Raw genomic sequence first — 24,642 nt, 5'->3', positions numbered from 1 at the left:
TGAGGTTCAGGGCTGCACTGAGCTGCCCTGAGATTTAGAATGGAGCACAGTAGCACAGTCCTGGGTACCCTAATCCAGGTTGATGATTCTGAGAGGTCCTTTCCCACATCCACAGGTATCTGGCAATGGGAACAGAGTGGGAAACCATCCCAGCCTGGGGAAATGTTAGATGGAGAGCATGTCCCTGGCAAACCTTGGTGAGATGACCACTGGCACAGTAAGATTATTAGATCTATGATTGATTATTAGATCTATGATCCTGATCAATGATCACAGGTTAATCATTGCAGATGAGATGGTTTGGACAGCAGAAGACACCTCAGGCTATCTTCAAAGCCAAGAAATTAAAAACCTGAACCTAAGGAGGTATTACCCAGAGAAGTTGTTTAGTCACCATTCCTGGAGGTATTTAAAACACATTTAAACACTGAACTTAAGGACATGGTTTAGGGTTTTGGGGGCCTGTGTGACAGACTGAAATGTCAACTGCTTAAACAATTGGCCATTTGCAAACACAGTGGGTGCTTTGCTGACATGCATGAAGGAGCAGCCCAGGCACAGAGGGTGTGAGCACCAGAGGATGACAATGTCAAATCAACCTTTGTTTAGCAACAAGCTGGGTTTGGAACCAGATTAAGGGAAGAGGCTGATGAGAAGCAGATCCTGTGAGGGGGGATAGTGCCTTCTATCAGGGCAATGCCCTGCCTTACACCAGGGCTCAGCTGTAAAACTACATCCCTCAACTCTCTGAGCCTTCCCCCTCTGACACAGACATTCCCATTCCCATCCAGAGCTGAAGTTTTTCTTCCCTCTGATGGGGCATAACTGCCTCAATTGCACTGATGTGGCTGGAGAGGTGGCAACCTCATCCTCCAATCCATAGTCATTGTCCAAAATCTATATAAACCTAAATAAAAAAAAAAAAAAAAACTTCCCTCTTTTTGCCCTGACAACCTGACTGTGCGTGTCGTTCATTTCATGTCCTACAGGTACAATAAATAAATTAATTAAATACTGGTTATTCAGTGTTGTTTCACTCCAATCTGCCCCAAGGGATCTATTAACTAGAACCTGAATTAACCTTATCTTCAGGGGTGGCTCATAACATCTTGGCAGTGTTAGATTTATGGACCTGACTCTCCTCAAGGTCTTTTCCAACATCAACAATTCCACGACTAAACCAACAACCGAGGAACGCTGTCCTGGCTGGAAAAAACCACCACCAAGGCATCAAAGGTGCCATGATACTCACATCCAGCTCTGTCTCCTCCTCTGGCAGCCCCAGCAAACCCTTGAGCTCCTCGTCCTCCCCGCCCATCTTCTCGTCCCCTTTGACGGCCGAGGGCAGCGTCTGCGGCTTCTCCCGCAGGGTGTAGGCGCGGGTGGACGCCCCGAAGGACACCGTGGAGTCGATGGGGATCTGCTGGGGCTTGTGAGCCTCCAGACGGATGTGGCCCAGGAACGTGCCATGTGCTGAGGACAGCAAAATGCAAAACAGCCTGCTGAGCTCAGGATCATGGTGTTTCAGTTCAAATTTTGAGAATCTCGGAGATTGTAACGGTTGTTTCGAGGTACCGCGGAAAGAATCAGCTGTGTAGACCCATCATCTCACAAAGTGAGATAACTCACACCAGAAGTCCTTAAAAAAATCACTGATTTGGGTTCTCTCTGTCAGCAATGGTGATTCTTCTTTATTTATTACTTTCAGTGTGATATTAGGCAAAATATGAAATAGAGAGTGAGGTGGTGCTGTAATAAAAATAACTCGCTGTGTCTGTGCTGATCACAACAATGCTCACAGATCCTGATATATCCTGGATATAAATTACAAACACCTTTTACTGGCTGTATCCCTGCTGGTGCCAATGTTCTCTGTCTGGACAGTACAAAAAAACACCTGACAAATGGTTTTCCCAGGTTTTAGACCTTGGGAAATCACCCTCAGAAGACAGGCTTCACTAAAATTGTGATGGGAAGTAATTTTTCTCCTCTCCTTTGGCCTCTTACAAATTAGAAATGTTTGAACCACCCAGTGAGGCAGCTGTTGGCTGAGTGGAGCAAACTCTCCTTTGCCCTAACCCTTGTCTTTCCCTATGATGCAAATTCAAATTATATCCATTTGCCCACAGTGCAGACAACAATGGAAAAGCAAAAAATGTCTAAGATTCAGAATGTTTAAGCACTGAAGCCCAGCTCTTCTGTCTGGTTAAATGCCACACTACTTACTGCTGTTCAGATCTATGAGGAAAACCCTCTTGAGATGTTTGTGATAGACCAAGGCAGCATGGACCCGAGAGCAAGACTGGTGGTCAATGGTAAAATCACACAGATCAGGATTTCTCCCAAAGAGATAGTATTTCTTCTCATCAATGATGAGTTTCTGAGGTAGAATATCAAACAGAGAAGCATATTAGACTCTTAGAATCTTTTGGATCTTCCTGAAAAAAATTCAAGAATGTGAATAAATAGAGCAAATTCAAAACAAAGCATCAACAGCTCATCAATATTTCAGTTTAGTCTGGCACTGTTAAATACATAAACTCAAGTCTGTTCTTTATAAAATCTGAATAGTTGAATATGGGAAAGTCCCAGTTATTATTCCCTTTTTTACCAGCCAACACTGGACAGTCTGGGAAGGACAGTCACTATTCAAAGCATTTGACTACCTCATACAGGAGATTTTCTCTGACATCTGCTCCCAGATTTTACCACATTCCTCACTGAATGACCTCAGGCTTTGTCTAAGATAGGAACTTGTGCTTGGTGATCTCCAGTCCAACACAGGACATCAACATTTTTTACCCCATACAAATGTTCTGTATTTTCCAGGTTGGATTTTCCAGCGTCAGCCCCCACGCTGCAAGTTCTCATCATCTGCTATTCAGTAACAGGGATTTAATTCTGCATGTTTAGAAGAATTAACTGAACAACCTGACTCCACACTTGTGTACATCATGACAGTTTTATGATTGATTGGTCCCTTAGGTAATACTCTGTTAAAATGTCTCATTCCCCACCAACTCAAGGGACACAATTTAAGCACCAAGTTTTCACAGTGACTGGTTTGTGAAATCTACTGACTAACATATTTTTGCCTGCCATCTTAAAGAAAAGAGAATTTAAGTGATCAAGGTGTGTATATTTATCAGCTCTGACACCCACTACTAAACCAAGTAACTATTAAACCTCTGGCCAGTTTCAGCCAGCACTACAGGATTATTAAATTTCAAGCAATTCTGTAAATAAAACCCAGCCAGACAGAATGATGATTCCTTCAGTCCCCTAAGTGATACACAGGCTGGCACAAAATCCCAAAGAGTGCCAATACTTAGATTTCAACCACAAAAAAACATCTTTGTGAGTCGACATCTCATTTATTAAGGCAGCAATGACAGCACTCAACACCTTTGCACTAGTGAATTCTATGATTTCACACTGTAAAAAAAACCAAAAAAAAGTATTAACTTTTTCTTATTGTAAATTTGAAAATAAGTCCTACATAAACACAGACCTGATATCAAGTGGAAAGTGATTTATTCCTCCACAAACACTGATCAGCTCCACAAGCAGCTACCCCAAAACATGATCAAACCATTTCTAATTCTTGCCCACAGCTGAAAACAGTGAAGTATCCTTTAAATTTTCCTTTGCACCTCTTACACACAAACAACACTGCCCTGACTGCACTTTCCAAGAGATTTTGCAAAAAGCCACAAATTCACGGAAGCACTGCAACAAATCATCAGCTGAGAAGATAATTTTATGATTTTATGATTAAGATAAAGTTTCCAAAATGTTCTGTGCCTCTGAGCTATAACCCAGTGTGTTCCTTCCCACACTGAGCTTAAACACTGCATGGCTTGTTTTGCTGTTGCACTTTGCAGACCCAGCAATCACAGGGTGACCCTCAGCACGAGGCTGGGACACTGATGGCTCGGTTAGTATCAAGTGCTTGGGGAACCCTCAGGGTTGAACAATTCCTTCCTATATTTACTTATATATTTACTTTATACTTTTTAATTTGAACCTGTTTTGCCCTTACAGTGTTTTTTTTTCTCCCAATCCTAAACTCATGAGCTCTTCATTAATTTTTTTTCCCCTCTCCTCTGCCCAGCTGGAGCAGGAGAGGATAAGTGAATGACTTTTGTGGGTGTCAGGATTTTTTTGCTTTTGGCTACTACACCCAGAAATATTTCTGTTTCAGTCAGCTTCAAGTTGGGAGTCTCTCCACAGCTGAAATACATCCACTGGTTTGGGATCTCTCTGTCAACAATGGTAAGGAGATTTTTCTTTATTTATTACTTTCACTGTGATATAAGACAAAATATGAGATAGAGAATGAGGTGGTGCTGTAATAAAAATAACTCTCTGTATCTGTGCTGATCACAACACTGCTCACAGATCCTCAATGTGGGAGGAAAAAAATCAAATCAAACTGTGTTTCATGCTGCAAAACACAGGATGCCTGGTTAACCTGACTGTAATGCAAAATAAAAAAATAAAAATAAACTGACCAGAGAGGTTTCTCAAACAAGCAGCACAAGGGGAAGAGGTTTAACGAGGAAGGGAAAAGTCACTTCATTCATTGTTTCAGAGCAAAACAAACTGATTTAAAGATAATGAATACATAAGAGAAAGGAAATACTTATGAATAAGTGTGAAAAAATGACAGGGAATGTTCTGCTGCTGGTGTTTATGTACATGATACACCAAATCCATCAAACCCTGCTGCCATACCTCAATGAGTTTGTCTCCTTTGACTACATCCAGGTGTAAGCCAGGTGGTGGTTTCCCCGCCCTGCAAAATAAAGAAAGGAAAAATATTAATCAAAACAATTAACAAACATTTTATTAGTATTAGAGCTGCTCGAGCTACAGACCAAACCTACACAAATGTAAGCTGAAGTATTTTTGGGAAAATACAAAAATCCTGTAATTTTTCTGCCTGCAGATTCCTTCTGACAACACATAAACCAAGATTATTTTTATGGTAAGAGTGAAGGTACCAGGAGAAGAAGCATTTCAAGCTTTACCTTTCCAGGTGAAAACCATCTGATTTACACAATAAACCATCTGATTTACACAATAAACAGAACATCCTGAGGCAGGGAGAGACCAACAACTAGAGATGGGGATAAGTTGGGAGTGTTTCCTGAAGAGCTGTTTTCTCATGTCACTCTCAAAACAGCACATCTCCACCCCTGGCTGCTGAGAGGAACAAAAACTTCTCCCACTTTTCTTCTCTAGGCTGAGAGGGCTCTGCACACACCTGTAATATTATTATAAAAGTGCTGGTCAGTAGCCAATGTTTCCCCCACACTCACCTGTGATCATTTCCCTGCCAACACAGGGAGCAGACTGCAGTCCTGGAGGAATCCCAGCCCTGCTGCTCCTGCTCACCTCCTCTGGAGCAAATTCAGCAGTGTTATTCCCACCTCACATCCCAGCAAGACAAGGTCAGCACAAGGGTGAACTCACAGGGTGTAGCAAAAACATTTTGGGTATTTATAGTGCTCAAAGCCAGGACACTGTTGTGGTACCAATACCTTGCTCTGCATCACACAGGATCTTTTAGCTCTTAGCAGCAAAGGATCTTTTTCTGCTCAGGTATCTCAGAATGTGCATCTCTAGTAATTCCTGACAGATAAGATCTCTGCTGCTTGTCTCTGAGGCTGGAGCAGCTTTCCAGGCAGCAGCAGTGCCCCAGTTCCTGGCTGCCCTGCTGAGGAACTCTGCAGAGATCATGTTCCCATTCTCAGTGCATGAACCAGCCCAGGGAACAGTGACAGTGGCTAGAGATGTTCTCAGTGTGGCTGGAGAAGAAAGAAAGGTCACTGCTAGCTGAAGCTGTTTGAAAGGGTTAAATATAGATTTTCATGTTTCTGGGGTGTGTCTTACATTTATTGGTTTCTTCTGTGCTGCAAGGTCAGCTCCCCTCAATAATTTCATGTAAGAACACAGACTCCTGTTATTTCTACTTCATTTCTTTCCCAAGATTTTTCTTTTCTTGTTTCCAACCCATTACACCAGCCTGCCCAGACACCTCTGCCCCTTTCTGAACTGACCACTTGAGACTCTCACAAGTTTTCTTGTCAGGTTTCAGTTTTTCTTCTCAAAGACTGTGGATTTACCACCCTGACAAAGTATCTGGTTAACACTGACTCTCACTGAGATGAACAAACAGCAGCAGCAAAAGCAGAGGATGCTGAACTCCAGCACAATCTGCTGAAGTGGTGATTTCACCACTGACATGGGATTATGGTGAAGTGCAGATTCCTTTCATGGATTCCTGTCCACTTCTCAGTATTCCCTCTTTCTGCCTCTGAGCACTGGAAAACTTGTTTTCCTCCCTTTCCTCTGAAATTGCCAAGTTCTGGTTACTCTGCAACACAATTTTGGCAATTTTCACACACCAGCCTTACTCTAATCATACAACAGCTACTTCCCCAATTTTTTTTTTTTTTTTTTTTTCTTTCCAATTAGGTAAACCTTTTAACAAATTCATTCTACAAGTCTACTTCCTACTCAGTCTGGCTTTTCCTTTCAGTGATCTCTTCCTGGATACTCAGCATTTTCAGTCAACATCACAGTTCAGGCTGCCCAAGTTAGATACTTGAAAAGCCTTTTAATGAAAAAAAAGCAGAAAGATTTTTCAGTTTTTTATTCAAAACTAATCAGCTCGTGAATCACCAAAATGAGAACCAGGCAGCTTCTTCCAGATGGTTCATCACAGTCCCCAGAGAAAAGGTGAGAGGATGTGCCACACCAGAGAACAGGGTTACAGATTTATATCCAGCTGAAACTCAGCAGCCTGACTGAAATAAGTTCACTGCAAGAAATTCTGAGTTGCTGCTGTTAAGGACACAGACAGGACAGCCATAATTTTATCGTGTTAGTTTAAAATTAGGTCAATTATTTGGGTTTCTAAATGTGGAGTCAGAACCTAAATTTAGCCACTTCCTAAAGATCTTGGTCTCTGTGATTAGTGTACACAGCTCTGTGTCCAGCTTCAAGGACAGGGTGGAATTTGCAGAACCCTGGGGCTCATCCTCTCCAGAAATCTGTAGTTATTATCTAAAGACATTTTCTGACCTCATGGAATAGCTAAATTATAATCTACAGGAAGTGCTGGCAGCCTTTATGCCAACTGTAAATACTCAAATCTTGGCTAATGGGTACAGAGGAGTTACAGTACAGGCATAAACATGTTCTGGCATCAGCAATCACTGTTTTACATCTGTCCTAAATTTAGCTGCTGGAAACACAAGGAAAGAAAGGATAAATGTTGTATGGATTGTGAAGAAACGACCTAAACCAGCACAAAAAACTAAATGAAAGACCAAGTTAAATTGGATGAAAACTGGGATTTTTTTTTTTTTTCTGGGAATGAGGTACTCAGATGCTACTCAAGTTATGGAAGAACAGGTAAAATGATAGAGGCAAACCTGAAAAATTTAAAGGAAAGGAAAAAGCTGCTCCTTTTGATTGTATCTGAGATGTATTTCTGATATGATTGGTGTTCACAGGTCCCAGCCAGCTTTCCTTAGAAGCAGGAAAATACATAGATTTTGCTTTTAACAGAGGTTGAGGAGACTGAAGATAATTCCCTACAGGAGAATCTGGTTGTGGCTGTGAGGACTCTCTGCAGCTCCATGTTTCTGGTTGCCCAAAGCTCTTGGAATGAGGCCCTGCAATGCTCCTGTACAGGAGATTTTTGGTGCTTTTGTAAGCCCAGGGTCCTGCAGGGCACCTTTACACCCTCCCAAGTGAAAACTTTGAATAAACACCAAACCTGTTCACCTCCACTGTGGAGAATCCCACCTGGGAAAGGCCCATCAGTGACTGGTAAATAAAATAAATAAAATAAAGTAACCAGAAATAAATAAATAAATAAATCCACCTGGTAAGTAAAATAAAATAAAATAAATAAAATAAATTAACCAGAAATACATAAATCCATCTGGTAAGTAAAATAAAATAAAATAAATAAAATAAATTAACCAGAAATACATAAATCCGTCTGGTAAATAAATAAAATAAAACAACCATAAATAAATAAATAAATAAATCCATCTGGTAAATAAAATAAATAAAAGAAAATAACCATAAATAAATAAATAAATCTGGTAAATAAAAGAAATAAAATAAAATCACCATAAATAAATAAATAAATAAATAAATAAATAAATCCATCTGGTAAATTAAGTAAATAAAATAAAATAACCATAAATAAACAAATAAACCCATCTGGTAAATAAATAATAAAAAAAAAACCCCCACAAAACTAAAATAACCATAAATAAATAAGTAAATAAACCTGGTAAATAAAAGAAATAAAATCACCATAAATAAATAAATAAATGAATAAACCTGGCAAATAAAATAAAAATAACCATAAATAAATAAATAAATCCATCTGGTAAATAAAGTAAATAAAATAAAAATAACCAGAAATAAATAAATAAATAAATAAATAAACCCATCTGGTAAATAAAGTAAATAAAATAAAAATAACCATAAATAAATAAATAAATCCATCTGGCAAATAAAATAAATAAAAGAAAATAACCATAAATAAATAAATAAATCTGGTAAATAAAATAAATAAAATAAAATAACCATATATAAATAAATAAATAAATAAATTAATCCATCTGGTAAATAAAAGAAATAAACAAAATTTAAAAAATAAAAATAATAATTAAAAATTAAGTAAATAAAAATAAAAAAAATAAAATAAATATAGAAAAATTGGAAAAAAATTAGAAAAAATAAAATAAAATAAAATAAAATAAAATAAAATAAAATAAAATAAAATAAAATAAAATAAATCCACCTGGCAGAAGAGCTCCTCACTCCCACAGGGTGAGGCCATGGTTATCACCAGCCAGAATCACCCAACACTTCCCATTTTGGGTTCACAAACCCTGGGGCTGGGAGCTCTCCAGGCTGCCTTCCTGCTAATTCACTTCTTTATTTTTCCTCTTATGAAAGAACTTTTGGGTTTCAAAAGAAGCATTAAGGAAAAACACAAAGCTTTTCACTGGTGTTTGCTGCCAATGGGACAAGATCAAACTGTCCCAGGCTCTCCTTTACTTCACAGATACAAACACATAAATCACCCAATTTGGTCCCTAAAACCACCACAATGTGCAAACAAACAGAATCCAAGAGAAAATAAAAACTTTCCTTATGATGTATAAGGAGAGAGTCCAGACAGGAACTTTGCTGGGCCTAAAAATTATTTTGGGACATTCAGGTTGCAATAAGTGAATTACAAAAAGTCTTAAAAAATGAGAACAAGACAGGGCCCAATTTCCCATGGAATATAGTGCATATTGTGGTCACTGCTGTATAAAAACACTAGGGGAAAAAAATAAGGATGATACTTTGAATTTCAAGTTGAATATCCAGAATAATCCTGGCCTTTATCTGGTCTATTTTATGGAACATCATCCTCGTGTAGGTGTTTATTATCGTGTAAGAAAATCCCTAAAATACACACGAAATTCTCTTTCATGAGAGGGTTAAATGGCTTTACCAACTAAAGCAGGCACTTAAACACCAGGTTTAAATTAAAACACATTCATGCACTGTCACAAAGCTCTGAGAGGTACAAGAGAACCGAGGGAGCAGAGACAGGCAGGGCTGGGGCACAGAATTGCTCCAGTTCTCGGTTCAGGGGTGAATTTGTGCGGTTTAAAACACAGCGGTGCCATCCCAGGGCTCTGGATCCCAAAGAAGGCAGCAGAGCCAAGATCTCCCCAGTGATGCATCAAAACACTCTGAACAAATGAACGAGGGTACCCTGATCCAGAGCTGTGCTCCCGGTAGGACATTTTCAGGGATTTTAATTTTCAAGCATTTTCATTTCCAGGGGTCCCAGCACGACCCTGACCCAGCCCAAGGCTCTTTGGCGATGCTTCTCCTCCAACACTTCCCTCAGCCCTGATTTCTTAACTCCAGCTAATAAAAATCTCAAGCTAATTTCAAGCTGACACATTTCTTGTACCGGCTACATCCCCTGAGCAAGATATTTAATTTCTACTACCTCACAGATCCTCTCTGAGCTCTCGGGAAAATCCCCGGCACCTCAGGGAGGGCCCGGGGCCCCCCGCGGCGCTGTCCATGGCGGCACCCGCCGGGCCTCGCTCAGGCCCGGACCCCGCCGGTTCGGCCGGCACTGCGCGGCTCCGGGGAGCGCATCCCCGAGCCCCTCATCCCCCTGAGCCGCCCCGGCGCTCACCAGCTCGGGCACTCGAACAGGGACCCGCCGCCCGCCGCGGCCGCGCTCGCCGCCATCTTGGCTCTGCCCCATTCAGCCGGCGCGGGGCACTATGGGAGCGCGGGGGAGCGGCGCGCGGCGGGACCGGCGTGCCCCGCGCGGCGCCGGCGGGGCGGGGAAAGGGGCGGAACCAAACTTAGCCACGCCCCTCCGGAGGGATGGCCCCGCCCGGGGATTTGGGGGACAGGGCCAGGACCAGCCCGGGATTGGGGGGACAGAGCCAGGACCAACCCGGGATTGGGGGGACACCCCTAGTACCAACCCTGGGAACGTGGGGACAGCCCGGGACCAGGGGGAACAGAGCCGGGATTGGGGGGACAGTGCCGAGATCAACCCAGGGATTGAGGGACAGAGCCAGGACCAACCCCGGGATTGGGGGGGACAGAGCCAGGACCAGCCTCAGGATTGGGGGGACAGAGCCGGGATTGGGGGGACAGAGCCGGGACCAGCCCCGGGAACACACATCCCAGAGCCAGGCGCACCGTGCTGGAACACTGCAGCACAAACCACGTTTATTTCAAGTTTTCAGGACGCTGGCTTTTCAAGCTCGGGAATAATAGTTGGGACTGTTCAGAACAGTGTCTGCACCGGTTCTACTGCACGATCAAGGATGTGCAGAGAGGAGAAAGGAGTCAAGCAGTTACAGAAAGCCCCGAGCTCAGCAACCTGTACCTGTGTCCTCAATTCCAGTTTCCAGAGGACTAAAACAGGGTAGAAGGATGGAGCCTACAAATAATGCTTCCTTTAGGAGCTAAGTGTTTTTGTTCTTATATTGGCAATGTGACAGCCAAAGGACTCTACACAAATCAATAGTTTCCACCATTTCCAAGGAAAACTTTAAAAAAGGAGCAGAACAACACACAGTTCTCTTGCTTTCAAGTCAGATTTTATCATACAGGCTCACCAATGGTTCCAAGTTGTAGCAAAAGGCAAATAAATAGTCAAAACTGGCCCAAAGCTGCTCTGAGGTGTGAGGTTCATTTTTCTGGGATCGGTTGTTGTACAGGACTCTGCACAGAAGTATTGTGTATTTCCTCATGAAATGAATTTTGTGTTTTCATTCTGAAAAATCAGGGAGCACAGAACTGAAGCTGCAGGAAACAAAGTCTTCTACTCTGCTTAAGAGGGGGAACTACAACCACACCTGTGCCAACGTCTAAACTGCAAGAGAAATGAGCTCTGAGAGAGGCTTTTAAAAATGTTTATTGATGATTATTAGATGGAATGATGGCGCAATAGTGCAAACCACTGTGCAATTGGGGAGAACTCTCCCTTCCCAGCTTTCACGTTTACTTTATTATAGACGAGACATGGAATAAAGATTAAATACAAAATGGGTCAGTATGCTGCATTTCCCACCCCCACTGGGCATTGGAGAGATTGCTGTTCCCTCAGTGCATGTCAGTTCAGAGCTACATTGAAGTGGGGAATGGCTGTTTATTCTGCCCCAACTCTATGAGTTGGAACCAGCAAATCTTTTTTATTTGCACACACATCCTCAGTCTGAAAATCCTAGCACTTCACTCAGCCAGTTTCTCTGCACTTTGTTTCAATAAATAATTGAAAATACCAAATGTTCACAAGCCACATATAATATTTACTCAAAACTACAAGTGAGCTTCAAGAGCACTTCTTCAGAATTGAGATTTCTGCTAACACTCTTCACTAATCCTGCCAGCTTGTAAACTTAGGTGCCCCACTGCCTCATTTTTAAGTGTTTTCCCCCCTGGAAGCTTCTAAAAACAATTGTGAGTGAGCAGCTAAACTTTTTATAGTTAGTGCTTGAGTCAGTATTGGAAGAGATTTATTTGTCCACTAGCAAGCCACCAGCTAGTTTGTCTAAGAAGGTTGCACTGTTAGATTCTAAGTCAAAAGAACATTTTGTCCTCAAGTGATGTATTTTGTGAAAACAAAACAAAAAACAATCCTAACCACACCCCCAAAAAATTAAACAATACAGTTATGAGTCTCAAGGCTAAACTGACCAGCATGTAGAGGTTTAAATTATCATCCACACACCCCCTCTTTGCCTCTCAAATCTGTGACAACATCCTTTTCTTCAGGAGAATCTAGAACCACAGCCACTTGGAGACAATAAAACCATGGGGCAGATACTGGAGACTTTAGAAACTGCTGGATTTACATATTGGTGGTGGGCTGTTTTTGAATATCATTCTCATTCCAGTCCAACAAAGTTACCTACACACAAGTTGTGACTTGTCAGAAACAAGACATCTCCAATTATTGATCACAGTTCAGCATACAGCTGGGACAGGGAATATAACACATTACAGAAAGCAAAACCACAAGATTTTAGTTACATAAAACAAATATAATTTGTATATAAACCGATAAATACCGTCTCCATGGTTCACTAATTCCAAATACTAGTTATTTGCACGTTAGTTGCTAATATCTATTAATAGAAGTAGTTCCAACTTGTGCTCTCTCAGGGTGGTCAATTCATCTCCGAGACTAGTCAGCCTGTTTGCTCTGACAGAAAAAAATCTCAGCAGGGAGATTGGGTTCCATGGGAAGATTTCATGTTGCCTTCCAGATAACGAGTACTATGATTATACAGACCACAGCAAGGCCAAGAATCAGGATACAGATCTTCTTACGGGATTTCTTCTAATGAGAGAAGAAAAAAAAACCCACTGACAACGGGAACACTTTGAGGAAAAAGCAAGGCTGCCATTCATGTTACTAACTTGAACAAGAGCACTTGATAACCACAGTTATTTGAGAGAAGTAATAACCAGTGTAGTCTGAACACTTTTACATGTTCCTTCAACTCCATGATTCTATACATGAATGTTTTTAGTTTTAGGAGTGCAGTGGTCTAAGAGATGCAGTTAAGTCAAAATGTCACAGGTTTTGCCTCCCTTAAGGCAAATACAAGGCTCAGAGAAGGCAAAATCTTCCCAGCTATTTAGATTTTTTCAGGTAATCCTAATCAAACTCCTAAGCAGTTTTCTGATACAATCTCCCCTTGGCCACTTGGGCTTGGCATTGCATTTCTACAATTTAAATGATTTCATGTAGTTACTAGACTTGGATTTTACAGCTACACTCCATCCATATACCATGGACTACATCAATTATTTTTAACTTGGCATCTAATAATTTGAGGGCAGTAATATATTACCACTTCCTTCTCCATCCAGAAAAAAACCACATGCAAAACATGTCCAACTCAGATTTATAAATACCTCAGTACTCTGACAAGGAAGCCATGGAGAGAGAGAATACTACTACATGCTACCAGATGGTAAAATGAATGATTGCCAGCTTGCATGAGCTGGTTTTAATAACTAGTCTGGGCTGTTGCAGTCCTCAGTGTCTTGCTCTGCCTGTTTCATTACTGCTCAACCATGCACTGACAATCAATCAAGCACACAGGATTTACCTGATAATAGGCAGCTCTCTGTAACTGCTCACTGGCTCTTTCCACATGGACTTCTGCACTTTCCACATTTGCCTCAATGCTATCTATGGAAAAAAAAAAAAAAAACAGGAGAACTCATTGCAAAATATTTCAGAGCTTCAGTGTTTAAAAATTACAGGCAGAAATATTTTTAATGCAAAATACTGAAAAAAATAATCCATGTAACTGAACCAAGAAAAAGCTTCTTATTATCCAAATGCACTTACCAATCATATCTCCTTGGTCATGAATCATCATGGCTAAATCCTTAAATATCTGATTGACATCCAAAATGTCTGCCTGAAGACAAATGTTTAACAAGTTACAACAAACACTGGTCACAATATTTTCTAACCCTCACTCTTAGTACCTCCTCTGACCATCACTCAGGGTAAAAATAGACACCAGCATTCACTGAATGATGTGATTTGATGCTGTGCAACTTGGGATTAACACAGGAGCCTACAATACTCCAGCTACTGAATATTTTTTTAATTACAAAAGCAATTAAAACAGTATGAAGACTGTAAAATGAGTTACTCCTGCCATATCTGAAGGATCCCCAGTCAAGACTGAGGGAAAATACACCTCCTTCAACAGGAGCAGGGAGATTATCTTGGCATCAATCCTCTCAGTGAGGAAAACTCTATTATTCCACCATCAGCTCTCCTCAGCCCATCCCATTAATTAACCCTGCACCCGTTGATTTATCTCCAGTCCTGTTAACTGTGCAGGATTGATTGGTCACCTCTAATTGCCTGATTGCAGTTTCTCTTTCTTTAATGAGTTCAAGGTCCTGCTCAGTTATTGCCACATCTTCTTCCTGAGATTGCATCTGATTCCAATCTTCACCACTGCAAAGAGAGGGAAAGTCAGGGTCTCTCTGACTATAGATACTTCCATGCTGCATTTTATGGCAAAATGAGTTTAAGTTGAAGAGTTTTCCTACAGAACAACCTTGAGATTCTTAGCCCTGTCACTTTGTACAAGGACAGGACAGATTTGTGACAACAGTCACAAACTGGAAAAATTGAAAAAAGAGACAGATCAGGCAAGGTGAAGACACTGGAAAGCAGTTACATGCATAGCAAATTCTGTTCTAGAACGTAACAGCCACCTACAGCATTATAGAAGAAACCTGCCTATTTCAGTTCTGCTTTTTCTAAAAAAATACTTGTACTTTCCTTGCTTCTTTACCATCCCTCCAAATGGGAGAAATCAGGGTGAAAGGCACATTAAACAGAACAGAAGAACACCTGAAAAGCACCTGGATTCAAAGATCCTTGCCTATCTGGCATTTGGAGTTAAGACTAAAGTGTTTTAGTATTTCAATTTATTAGTCTAGTAGGAACTTTACATTAAATTACACACCAAAAGAGATATTAAAACCCAAGTAACTCTGCATCCCAGTCTACCTCTCTCCTGATGAGCTGGTTCCTCACAACTGCTGCAGAAGTTACACCAATTAGAGTGGAGCAGCATCTATAATACAAGGCCACCTCTATGTCCAGCTTAGAATGTTCTTCAAGGGAAACATCTCCATCTTTTCAATAGAGAAGTGTGCCAGAAAATATTGTACCAGTCCAGTGTTTGGTACATCACATTAATACTTCTGGGGCGGCTCGGGCTCTCTTTACCACACTGCAGAGTGGATGTAACATTTTACAATGGATTTTAAAATGGATGTAACATTTTACAGAGCCATCTACCACACAGGCACCCTGTTATTTACTGTACAACTGTCTGACAGGTGACAGTAATTCCAGGATTAGTTTGCCAGTGCACAATGTCCAGGATTTCTGAATTTTAGGCAGCTTCATCTGCTGTTCTTCTGTAGCTCCAATGAGCTGCTAAAGAACATCTAAACTCAAGATATAAATATGCAGCTCCCTGTGGAAAGAGTGACAGTGAGTGAAATCCTGTCTGGTAATCTTGTGCAGCTGCCACATCCTAAGGGCACCACTATTCCCCTCAGGATAATAATCAACAATTTATACTTAAGGAGGATAAAATACTGTCATATGCAGTTTTTTACATAGTTATATTACCTGTGCTGTTGTAGTTGCTTTTCAACTCTTTTTGTTTTGCATTCAGCCAGCAGAGCCTGGCCCAAGTCACAGTAATACACCACACCACAAAAACTTTAGTTATATGCAGTGAAAACCTCAAGAGTATGAGAAGTTATTACCTATCAAATGAAACAAGCTGTTCTTCTCTGAACCGTTCATCAGCCTGGAAGAGATAAATGAGTCACTACTCTCACAGACTACCAGGACCATGCACAAAATCACCAGCAGCATCTTGGAGATCAAGGCAGAAACTGTCCAGAGAGCTCCTCTGTCACTGCAGCTTTCACATTTAACTCAAGATTAGTTTTAGTTTCACCTTTAGATTGAATTTTTAGATTCAGATTGTCTCTGCAAATCAGAGGCAACTGAATGATCAAAAGCTGCCAGTTCATGTTCTTGGATCAGCTGTTGATGTTTGTAACTTCCCTTCCCAACATGATGCAAAAAATTTAGAGCATAATTCAATGGATAAATGTGTTCCCTTGCAGAAATTAAGAATGCAGAGCTTGCAGAAAGCCCTGAGGCAAGAGGAGATAAATGCTTTCACTGGCCATTTTATTATGAATTCTTGGTAGCCACGAGGTTTGTTTAAACACAACAGTGAACATACATTGGAGATATTAGCAGGACAGAAATTATAAGAATATAAAGCCACACAGTGTGAGATTTGAGATGTATTAAGGTGTGGGAACTTCCATCTGAAGTCTTAAATTTTATAGCAAAGGGCTGACATGAAGAGCAGCCTGCAATGCTTTGCTATTCACTCTGCTTTGACTCCCCATCTCACCTGCAACATTTGCAACTACCAGGATTCCTTCCCTCCTCTACACTGACACTGAAGCACACTGAAAGGAGATTATTTCCAACATCAGGGATGGAAAACTGCTGCACCAAGGCCTCACTTCACTCAGTAAGGTGTCAGTAAACAGGGATGAGGTTGAAAGGCAAGTAAAAGATCTCTCAGAAGACTCATATTTTACTGTATCACTCCAAAATTCCCGTAAATACTTACAGAAATACGGGAGCCAGCTCTTGCCCTTGCTACAGTTTCTTTTTCCTTCTCTGACACTCGCCTCTGTACTGCCTGGAAATTATTTAAGGCCGTGGAGAAGTCATTCATTAATCGTTCCTTCTGAAGCCTCTGCTGGCGCTGAAGAATCCAAACACAAACAAGAGTTTAGACATTCCCATTCATTACAAAGTGACTGTCAGACTCTTAAAAAACCATCATAACAACAAGGAATGTTGGCATTCAGTGATCTTTTGGTGCCAGTGCTCAGAAATCCTTATTCCTGATAACCATTTCAGTTTATCTTTTCTCCAAATACATTAGTTGCAATAATCCTTTTCATCTTTGTTTTACAATGTCAATTTATTTTGCCTCCACGGGACATCTCCTTTGAGTGTTGTGACATTCCAGTGATGAGAAAGAAGAAATTGTGGAAAAGCTTGTCCCAAGGACAACATTAGGTCAGTTCTTATGTTTTCTGATAAAAAGATTTGCAACAGCTGGCTCAAACTGTGGGATTTCCAGGACTGTTAATCCTGCAATCAGCTCGTACCAATTCAACAATGATTTCAAGGAAATAAATATTTTCAATTATATTTTTTTCTATAATAAGCCACTAAAGCAGCCTCCTAACACACTCAATCTTCCATCTGAACCCTCTGGAAGCAACAATTCTTCTGCCAGAGCAGATCTTCAGCAGGCTGATTCCAGCTCATGCAGATTTTGACTCAATTTTCCCTGGGCTGCACTCAGTGAGACACACATGACAGGATTTTGTTCACCACAGAAGATTAACTGAAAAATATCTGCTGAACAAACCAGCAGAGCACAGCCATGCTTCTAACTGGTATATAAATGTTAAATACAGAATTAGACCAAGACAACATCTGCTGACCCAGATCATCCTAGAGCAGCATCCCAAAAGCAGCCAGTGGTGAATTGACACAGAGAACTGCTCCTTCCCTTTCCCACAGAGAGTAGGAACTAATATTTGGTAAGATAAAATCATCATCTTTATTATTTTGCTTTATTCAAATATAAGCAAAGTGAACCAGTTTCCACCCCTAATAAATCCCATGGAAAGCAAAGCTTTCTGGCCTGCTCACATTTCATACTGGTGAGCAGTTTGCCCTGAATTCTTATCCTAAAACACGACCTTGCACCACACTTTTCAAACAAGATTATTCTTCAGAAATTTACTCAGAAAACTAGAATTGCATACTGAGTTCTCCCCAAACATTTAGGGTCTTTTATTCTCATGCAGGAAGGTTTTAGAATTATTGGCTCCTGGGAAACATGGAGTTTCCAGTGTCATATAAGGAGCCAGCTTAATGAGTTTCTCTATTTCACCATCATCCTTTCATTGTCTCTTCAGCTTTGCCAGTTCAGCCTTTGTGACGTTGTGCTCTACCCTAATTTCATGAAATGAGTGATCCAGAAATACGTGCAGGAAGTTGTACCTGCTCAGAAGCAGAGAGGGGGAGTGGCAGAGAGCCCAACTCCTTCAGGTATTCATTGGTCTCTTTGGCAAGGCGGTTTGCAGAGTGCTGCAGCTGTTGTCTGGAACACAAGGTTAAAAACAGTTACATACAGAAGTTTAAAAGCAGTTACACAGAGAATTTCAAAAGCAGTCACAAAAAATCTACCTAAAAAAGCAGCCACTGAGCATTTCAGCCTGCAGAATAATGGCTAAATAGGGGTTCTGAGATCACACAGCTTTTTTTCAACCTAAAGAATCAGAGATGTACTTTATTTTTTTTAACATCAGCATGAGTGTGGGCTACATTAAAAAAAATCAAATAATTTTTTTGCTCCTTTCTTACTAATTCTTACTAATGCTCTTCAGCATTAGTATATGCTAATTATACTAGTTAGCATATACTTATGCTAATTAGTATAATTCAGTAGCTTAAAAAATATCTCTTTCTCCAATGGCATAATAGAGAAACAACTTTATTCAGTGAACATAATCCTTCTTTTAGGGTGAATTCCTTATGGTACCAATTATTAACTAACTCTTCACTTGACAACTACCAACTCCATTGGTTAAATTTACACTTGATATATCAAGTACAGGGATTCTGATATTAAATTCTTCATTTTGGTGAAAAAACAGTGGTCAGAAAGAAGAACAATCCAGCTTCTACTTCAGGAATTGCAAGGCTTTCCAACAACATTGCAATATGAAGCTATTGTTGTGAAGAATCTAATATTATTACATAAAACCCACACTGTAAACTAGGAAGAGAAAAATACTAAAACCAGAAGCAATTTCTTTTGCATTCAGTGGGTACAAGATGCTTAAGTGAAAGTTGTTTATTTGACCCAGTGGACACAAAAATCAAGACATTCAGGCTCCATAATTGAAGATGTATAAGATATATATGTAAACTAAACAAACCATACATTAAATTTTGGGAAGTTTGTGTGGCAGCTGACAATTTGTGGGGTGCAGCCACTCTCACCCCAAAGTGGAGGGATTAAGCAGTGACGTGAAATGGGAAGGAATTTGTTTGGTCACCAGTGATTAATTCTTTAATCTACTGATTAAACAGAGATTGAGTCAACTGAGCAGCTCAAGGAAACAAATCCCTTTTTCTCCCAATTGGACCCTGATCTCATCCTCCAAATGTGGTATGTGTTATCTCCCACCACAAGCCATGACTTTATCCAAAAATGGCTTTTATAAAAACCAGGATAACTGTGCATTCAGAGATTCTGTCACACTCATCATTCATGCCACATGAAGAGAGTGGAAGAATGTACTTTCAAGTTTCCTTTGATGACCTCAGGAATCATCCTTTCCATAATGTTCCTATTTATGTTCCCCATGAGTTTGTAAAAGATGCACAGACACAGAGAGCCCCTGTACAGCCTCTCCAGGGGACAGTCATTCTGGGTTTGTAGGACTGTGTTAAATTTATCTAATAAAACATCACTCCAAAGCAAGTAACCCACTGTCCCTAAGAACATGGACAGAAATGGAAAAACATCTACACCAATGTTTGCTCATTTAATACTCACAAATTTTCCTGAAGCTTGCTGGAATCCTGCTTGGTTCCCAGCTGGCTCATCAAATTCTTTATTTGAGCAGCTGAAGATAAAGAAATAACAAGATGAATTAGTAAGACAAGTTCAAACCAATTTTATTCCTTCTTGGATATATTCTTTTAGCTTTCCCCCCCAAAAAAGCTAAATTTATTTCAATATCTGACTTAACCTAGTAAAGCAACACTTCCATTCTTTGTTTTAAATATATACAAGTATTTTATGGGTGGATGCCAAGAGGGTGGGGCCAGACTCTTCTCCCTGGAGTCCAGGACAGGACACAGGACAACACCCACAACTGAAACACAGGAAGTTCCTTCTAAACTTCCCCCAGCAGGGGCTGGCCCAGATGAACTCCAGGGGACCCTTCCAAACCCAACAGCTCTGGGAGTCTGTGAAATGCAAAATGTATTTTAACAGCCCCACCTATACATGATCCAGCCTAACAAATTAACTGTCAAATTAAAGTGATAGTGAGGCATAGATACCCTAAAGAGAAGTCAGTGCAGCTAAGAGTTTGTGCACTCCTTTTCCTCAACCCTTTTAGACTTTTTCAGCCTTGCTATTTCAGAATTTTAAGCCATCACTGCTGCAGAAAAATGTCACTGTGCTGTGTTGCCACTTTTATATTATTTTTAAGTTACTTAAATTATTAGTGCTTTGTTAAAAAAAAACAAACAAAAAAACCACCAAAAAACCCCAACAAAAAAACAGAAAGAAAATGCCAAGCATTGCTATTAGTTTCAAAGCGCCCTAGATCTGAATTTTTCTACTCATGATAGTCCAAACCTTTCACAATACTGGCACAAATAATCTTTCAAGAACAACAGGCAGCACCTCACAGTTTGCCTTTATCAGTTTGAAATCATGTTGTAGCGCAGAGAGATATTTTAGACCTCTTTCTCCCTAATCTCCAATGTTTTCCCACTGTTTTCTTTATGCAGGCACTCATGATCACGAAACCACACAATGAATCACATCAAACCATTAACCTACCTAAAAAGCAAGTACATTTTTCTCTCCCTGCTCCCTCTACCTTAAGAGTTCGTTTTCTGACAGATCAAGAAGCTGATCCACTTTATTTATTCTGCAGCAGCACCAAGATTGATTGTCCCAAACCAATCATGAAATCTGCTATCACATCATGCAGTGAGAGGCAAGACCAAGGAGAATCACCTTAATACAGTTCCACACTGAACTGAACTGAATTATCCCAGGAGTTTAATTATCCCAAGAGGGTTTTTTTTTCCCAATTTAGAGACACCCTCCTGTGTAACTTCTATTTTCAGCCTGGAGTCTTTGCAGTTGATTCAATGTGTTGCTGGAGAAGCATCAGATCCTTCCAATGGCCACTTCTTTTAAAGGGATGTCCAATGGCTTATAATAAAGGCAGCTCAGCTAAAGCTGCAATGTGAGTCCATCAGTAATTAGCCACTAATTAGCTTTTACATCCACTGAGTGTATTCTCACACCTAGAATTTCAGACTTCTATTAGGTTTTACAGTGAGGAGTTGGTTGGCAGCTCCTCACACACTGAGCTTGGCTTCCAGCAAGCAAAGCTGCACATATTTCACAGCTCTGTCAGACACAGGAAGGTCGGAAAGATCCAAATGGCACAAGGACTGCACTCTGTGTGTGGATGCTGAGGACTTGGCAAACAGCAGCTGTGCCATAATGTCCAGACATTCTGTGACTTATTTGTCTCTGCAAGGGGAGATTTTTGCACAGTTCCATTTCCAGGCCAGGCAGTGTTTGTCCTGCCCTGAGCCAGGTTCAGCAGTTTGATTTGCTTGGTTTATCTCAGAGTCCACACAAAATGAGAATAAAGTGTCTGGGAAAATGAAAGGAAGAGGCTGGAGCTCTTTATTCTTTGGATAGTGGGTATGCCCCTGAGTCAACACCTTTCCATCTCCAAGCCCTTTTAATTTCAGACTCCCACATAGTCACTACCTGACAGATAAGATTTCTTGAAACACTTCAATTTCTCCTCTAGCTGCAAGACTGTTACATTACCTGAGCAAACAACAGTTTTGCCAGCTCAGGCCACTGGTTTTCTATCCATTTTGTGTAAAATGTTCACTCCACAGAGATTCTCCAGAGAAGTGAATAATACTCAGCTGTGCATACAATTTGCCTGCTCTTTTCTTTATAGGGGAAAAAAGAAATGAGGACAAGCCTTAAGGCTTCAATATATCCTTTTCTCTTAGGCTTGAAGGGAAACTTTTTATATAGTTTGTAATAAAGTTAACTACTGTAACATGAAGTCAGATGTTGTGTGTGTGCTCCCACCCACCTGACAGAAACTGTAGGGCTATTTGTTTAACTCGAGATAGGCAGAGGGTGGAGATGGGATGGCTGCAGGTCATGGGACAGCAGAAGCCTGTCCTGGGAGACAGAGAGAAGCTGAGCTGCCTGAACAGGAGGCTCAAAGAAATCCCATGGAAGGAAGGAAGAAGGAGTAGAAGGAGTATAAAGGAAAAAATAAAAAGGGAAAAAAAATCAACAAGCCATGCTGTTTGGAAAACTGAAGCAATTCAGCAATGCCTACACCAAGGAGAAGTGAACATGACTGAGCAAAGCATTTTCAGTAACATAAATAGCTTTGTATCGTCAGAGAAGTCATCAACTTTCTGAGGAACCAACACGTTCGACTGATCCTTCCCTTAAAAACCTCCACGGGCACTTGAACATTTGTCCTTAGGGACATCCTGTCCAGCACAGCGAGGGGAAAGCCGCACCTTCTCATCCCCTATTACAGCATCACACAATGTGTAGGTTGGAAGAGACCTCCAAGATCGAGTCCAACCCAGCCCTAACACCTCAACTAAACCCTGGCACCGAGTGCCACATCCAGTCCTTTTTTAAACCTATCCACCACCTCCCCGGGCAGACAATTCCAGTGCTTTATTCGACATCCCTGGCACGGCGAGGGCGGTGACTCCTCGGGCTCCTGCTGCCCCCGGAGACCCTCACGGAGGGCACCCGGAGCCCCTCACGGAGGGCACCCAATGCCAGTGAGGGGCGGGCCGGGCCGAGGTGCCGGTGCCGGGGAAAGGGGAGGCTCGGTGACAGTGACACTCACCCACAACACCCACAGCCTTCACCCCGCCCTGCAGCCGGGCTGGGCATCACCGCGCCCGGTTCCTGCCGTGTGCCCAGCCCGGTTTCTGCCGTGTGCCCGGCCCAGCTCCGCTCCAGGCAGGCTGTGCCCACCCCGGTTCCCACCGAGCCCTCCCAGCCCGGGGCGCTGCCGGGCAGGGCCGCCCCGTCCCTTTCCCGGCACTCACTGTACTGCGCGATGCGCTGCACGTTGCCGCTGCATGTCTGGATGATGCCGCCGAAGTCCCGGGGCGGCGGCGGGGCCCCGGGGCCGCGGGGGTCCAGCGGCCCGTACGACATGGCCGGGCCCGAGGCGGCGAGCGCGGCCCCGCTGACAGCGCCCGCCCGCCCCGCGCCTGCGCGGCCTCCACTGCCGTGCCTGCGTGTGGGGCGGGGCCAGAGCGCGGGAGGGGCGGGGCCAGAGCGCGGGCAGGGGTGGGCGCGGCCGGGCTGAGGGGAGAGGCGCAGTGATGGGAGAGAGGGGCAGTGAGAGGAGAGGGGGTCAGTGAGGAAGAGAGGGCGGTGAGGGGAGAGGGAGCTGATGTGAGGGGGAAGAGGGGCAGTGAGAGGAGAGAGGGGCAGCGATGGGAGAAAGGGGCAGTGAGAGGAGAGAGGGGCAGTGAGGGGAAGGAAGGGCAGTGATCGGAGAGAGGGGCAGTGAGGGGAGAGGGGGACAGTGAGGGGAGAGAGGGCCGGTGTGAGGGGAGAGAAGGGGCAGGGAGGGGACAGAGGAGCAGTGAGAGGAGAGAGGGGGTCAGTGAGAGGGCTGGTGTGAGGGGAGAGAGGGGCAGAGAGGGGAGAGAGAGGTAGCGATGGGAGAGAGGGGCAGTGAGACAGCCAGTGTGAGGGGAGAGAGGGGCAGCAATGGGAGAGGGGGCCGGAGAGAGGGGAAGGAGGGGAAGGAGGGGCAGTGATGGGAGAGAGGGCCGGAGAGAGGAGCAATGATGGGAGAGAGGGCCGGAGGGAGGGGCAGTGAGGGGACAGAGGGGCAGAGAGGAGAGAGGGAGTCAGTGAGGAGAGAGGGCCGTGAGGGGAGAGGGAGCCGGTGTGAGGGGGAAGAGAGGGGGGAGAGAGGGGCAATGAGGGTGGAGCGGGCCAGTGTGAGGGGAGAGAGGGGAAGTGAGGGGAAGGAGGGGCAGTATGAGGGGAGAGGGGGCCTGTGTGAGGGGAAGACAGGGCGGTGAGGGGAGAGAGGGCCGGGGAGAGGGGAGAGAGGGCAGGAGTGAGGAACGGCAGAGTTGTCAAGGGTGGGAGCAGACCTGGAGCATCATCCAGCCCCACCGTCCACCCAGCACTGCCATTGTAACCCCTCAACTACTAAAACATCACCCAGCGCCAGATCCCAGCGCCTCTTCAACACCTCCGCAGTGGTGAATCCATCACTTGCCTTGGCAGCCCCTTCCAGTGCTTGATGGAACATATTTTCTAATATCTCATCTGATTCTAAAGGCCTTTTCCTCCTGTCCTCTCACTGCAGGCACAGCAGAAAAGACCAGCACCCACCTCACTACAGCCTCTCCTTGGGGAGTTGTAGAGAGCAATGTGACCCCTCCTGAGCCTCCTCGAGACTTAACAAACCAAATTCTTCATAAAACCTGCTTTTCTAGAGCCTTCACAAGCCTTGACGCCCTTCTCTGGGCACACTCCAGCACCTCAATATCCTTTTTGAAGTGAGGGGCCCAGAACTGAACACAGTGTGGCCTTG

At 42.7% G+C, this 24,642-nt stretch overlaps 2 protein-coding genes across 3 annotated transcripts in view; both read right to left on the bottom strand.

Moving 5' to 3' along the window:
* The window catches only part of PPP1R8 (protein phosphatase 1 regulatory subunit 8), a 62,028-nt gene extending 51,702 nt beyond the window's left edge, over nucleotides 1-10,326 (bottom strand). For both annotated transcript variants that reach the window (XR_014591868.1, XM_083879410.1), the window contains exons 1-4: nucleotides 10,247-10,326; nucleotides 4,738-4,798; nucleotides 2,227-2,380; nucleotides 1,253-1,473 (exon numbers count right to left, since the gene is read on the bottom strand). Coding sequence is in view for 1 of the 2 variants with exons in the window: in XM_083879410.1 (XP_083735536.1) it covers nucleotides 1,253-1,473; nucleotides 2,227-2,380; nucleotides 4,738-4,798; nucleotides 10,247-10,302 (492 nt within the window). In the remaining variant the exon portion in view is untranslated. The remainder of the gene's footprint in view (nucleotides 1-1,252; nucleotides 1,474-2,226; nucleotides 2,381-4,737; nucleotides 4,799-10,246) is intronic.
* Nucleotides 10,327-11,470: 1,144 nt separating this feature from the next.
* Nucleotides 11,471-23,248, bottom strand: STX12 (syntaxin 12). The gene is made up of 9 exons (XM_083879508.1): nucleotides 23,126-23,248; nucleotides 19,815-19,884; nucleotides 18,251-18,350; nucleotides 16,794-16,931; nucleotides 15,901-15,944; nucleotides 14,461-14,566; nucleotides 13,940-14,012; nucleotides 13,695-13,777; nucleotides 11,471-12,916 (listed from the first exon to the last, which is right to left on the bottom strand). The coding sequence occupies exons 1-9, from the start codon at nucleotides 23,235-23,237 to the stop codon at nucleotides 12,827-12,829; spliced, it is 816 nt and encodes a 271-aa protein (XP_083735634.1). The 5' UTR covers nucleotides 23,238-23,248; the 3' UTR covers nucleotides 11,471-12,826.
* Nucleotides 23,249-24,642: the final 1,394 nt, after the last annotated feature.

This window comes from Zosterops lateralis, assembly GCF_965231275.1.
Source record: "Zosterops lateralis genome assembly, chromosome: 28".
Lineage (NCBI taxonomy): Eukaryota > Metazoa > Chordata > Aves > Passeriformes > Zosteropidae > Zosterops > Zosterops lateralis.
Note: the sequence above shows the minus strand (reverse complement) of the source record. Positions and strands in the feature narration are given on the sequence as shown.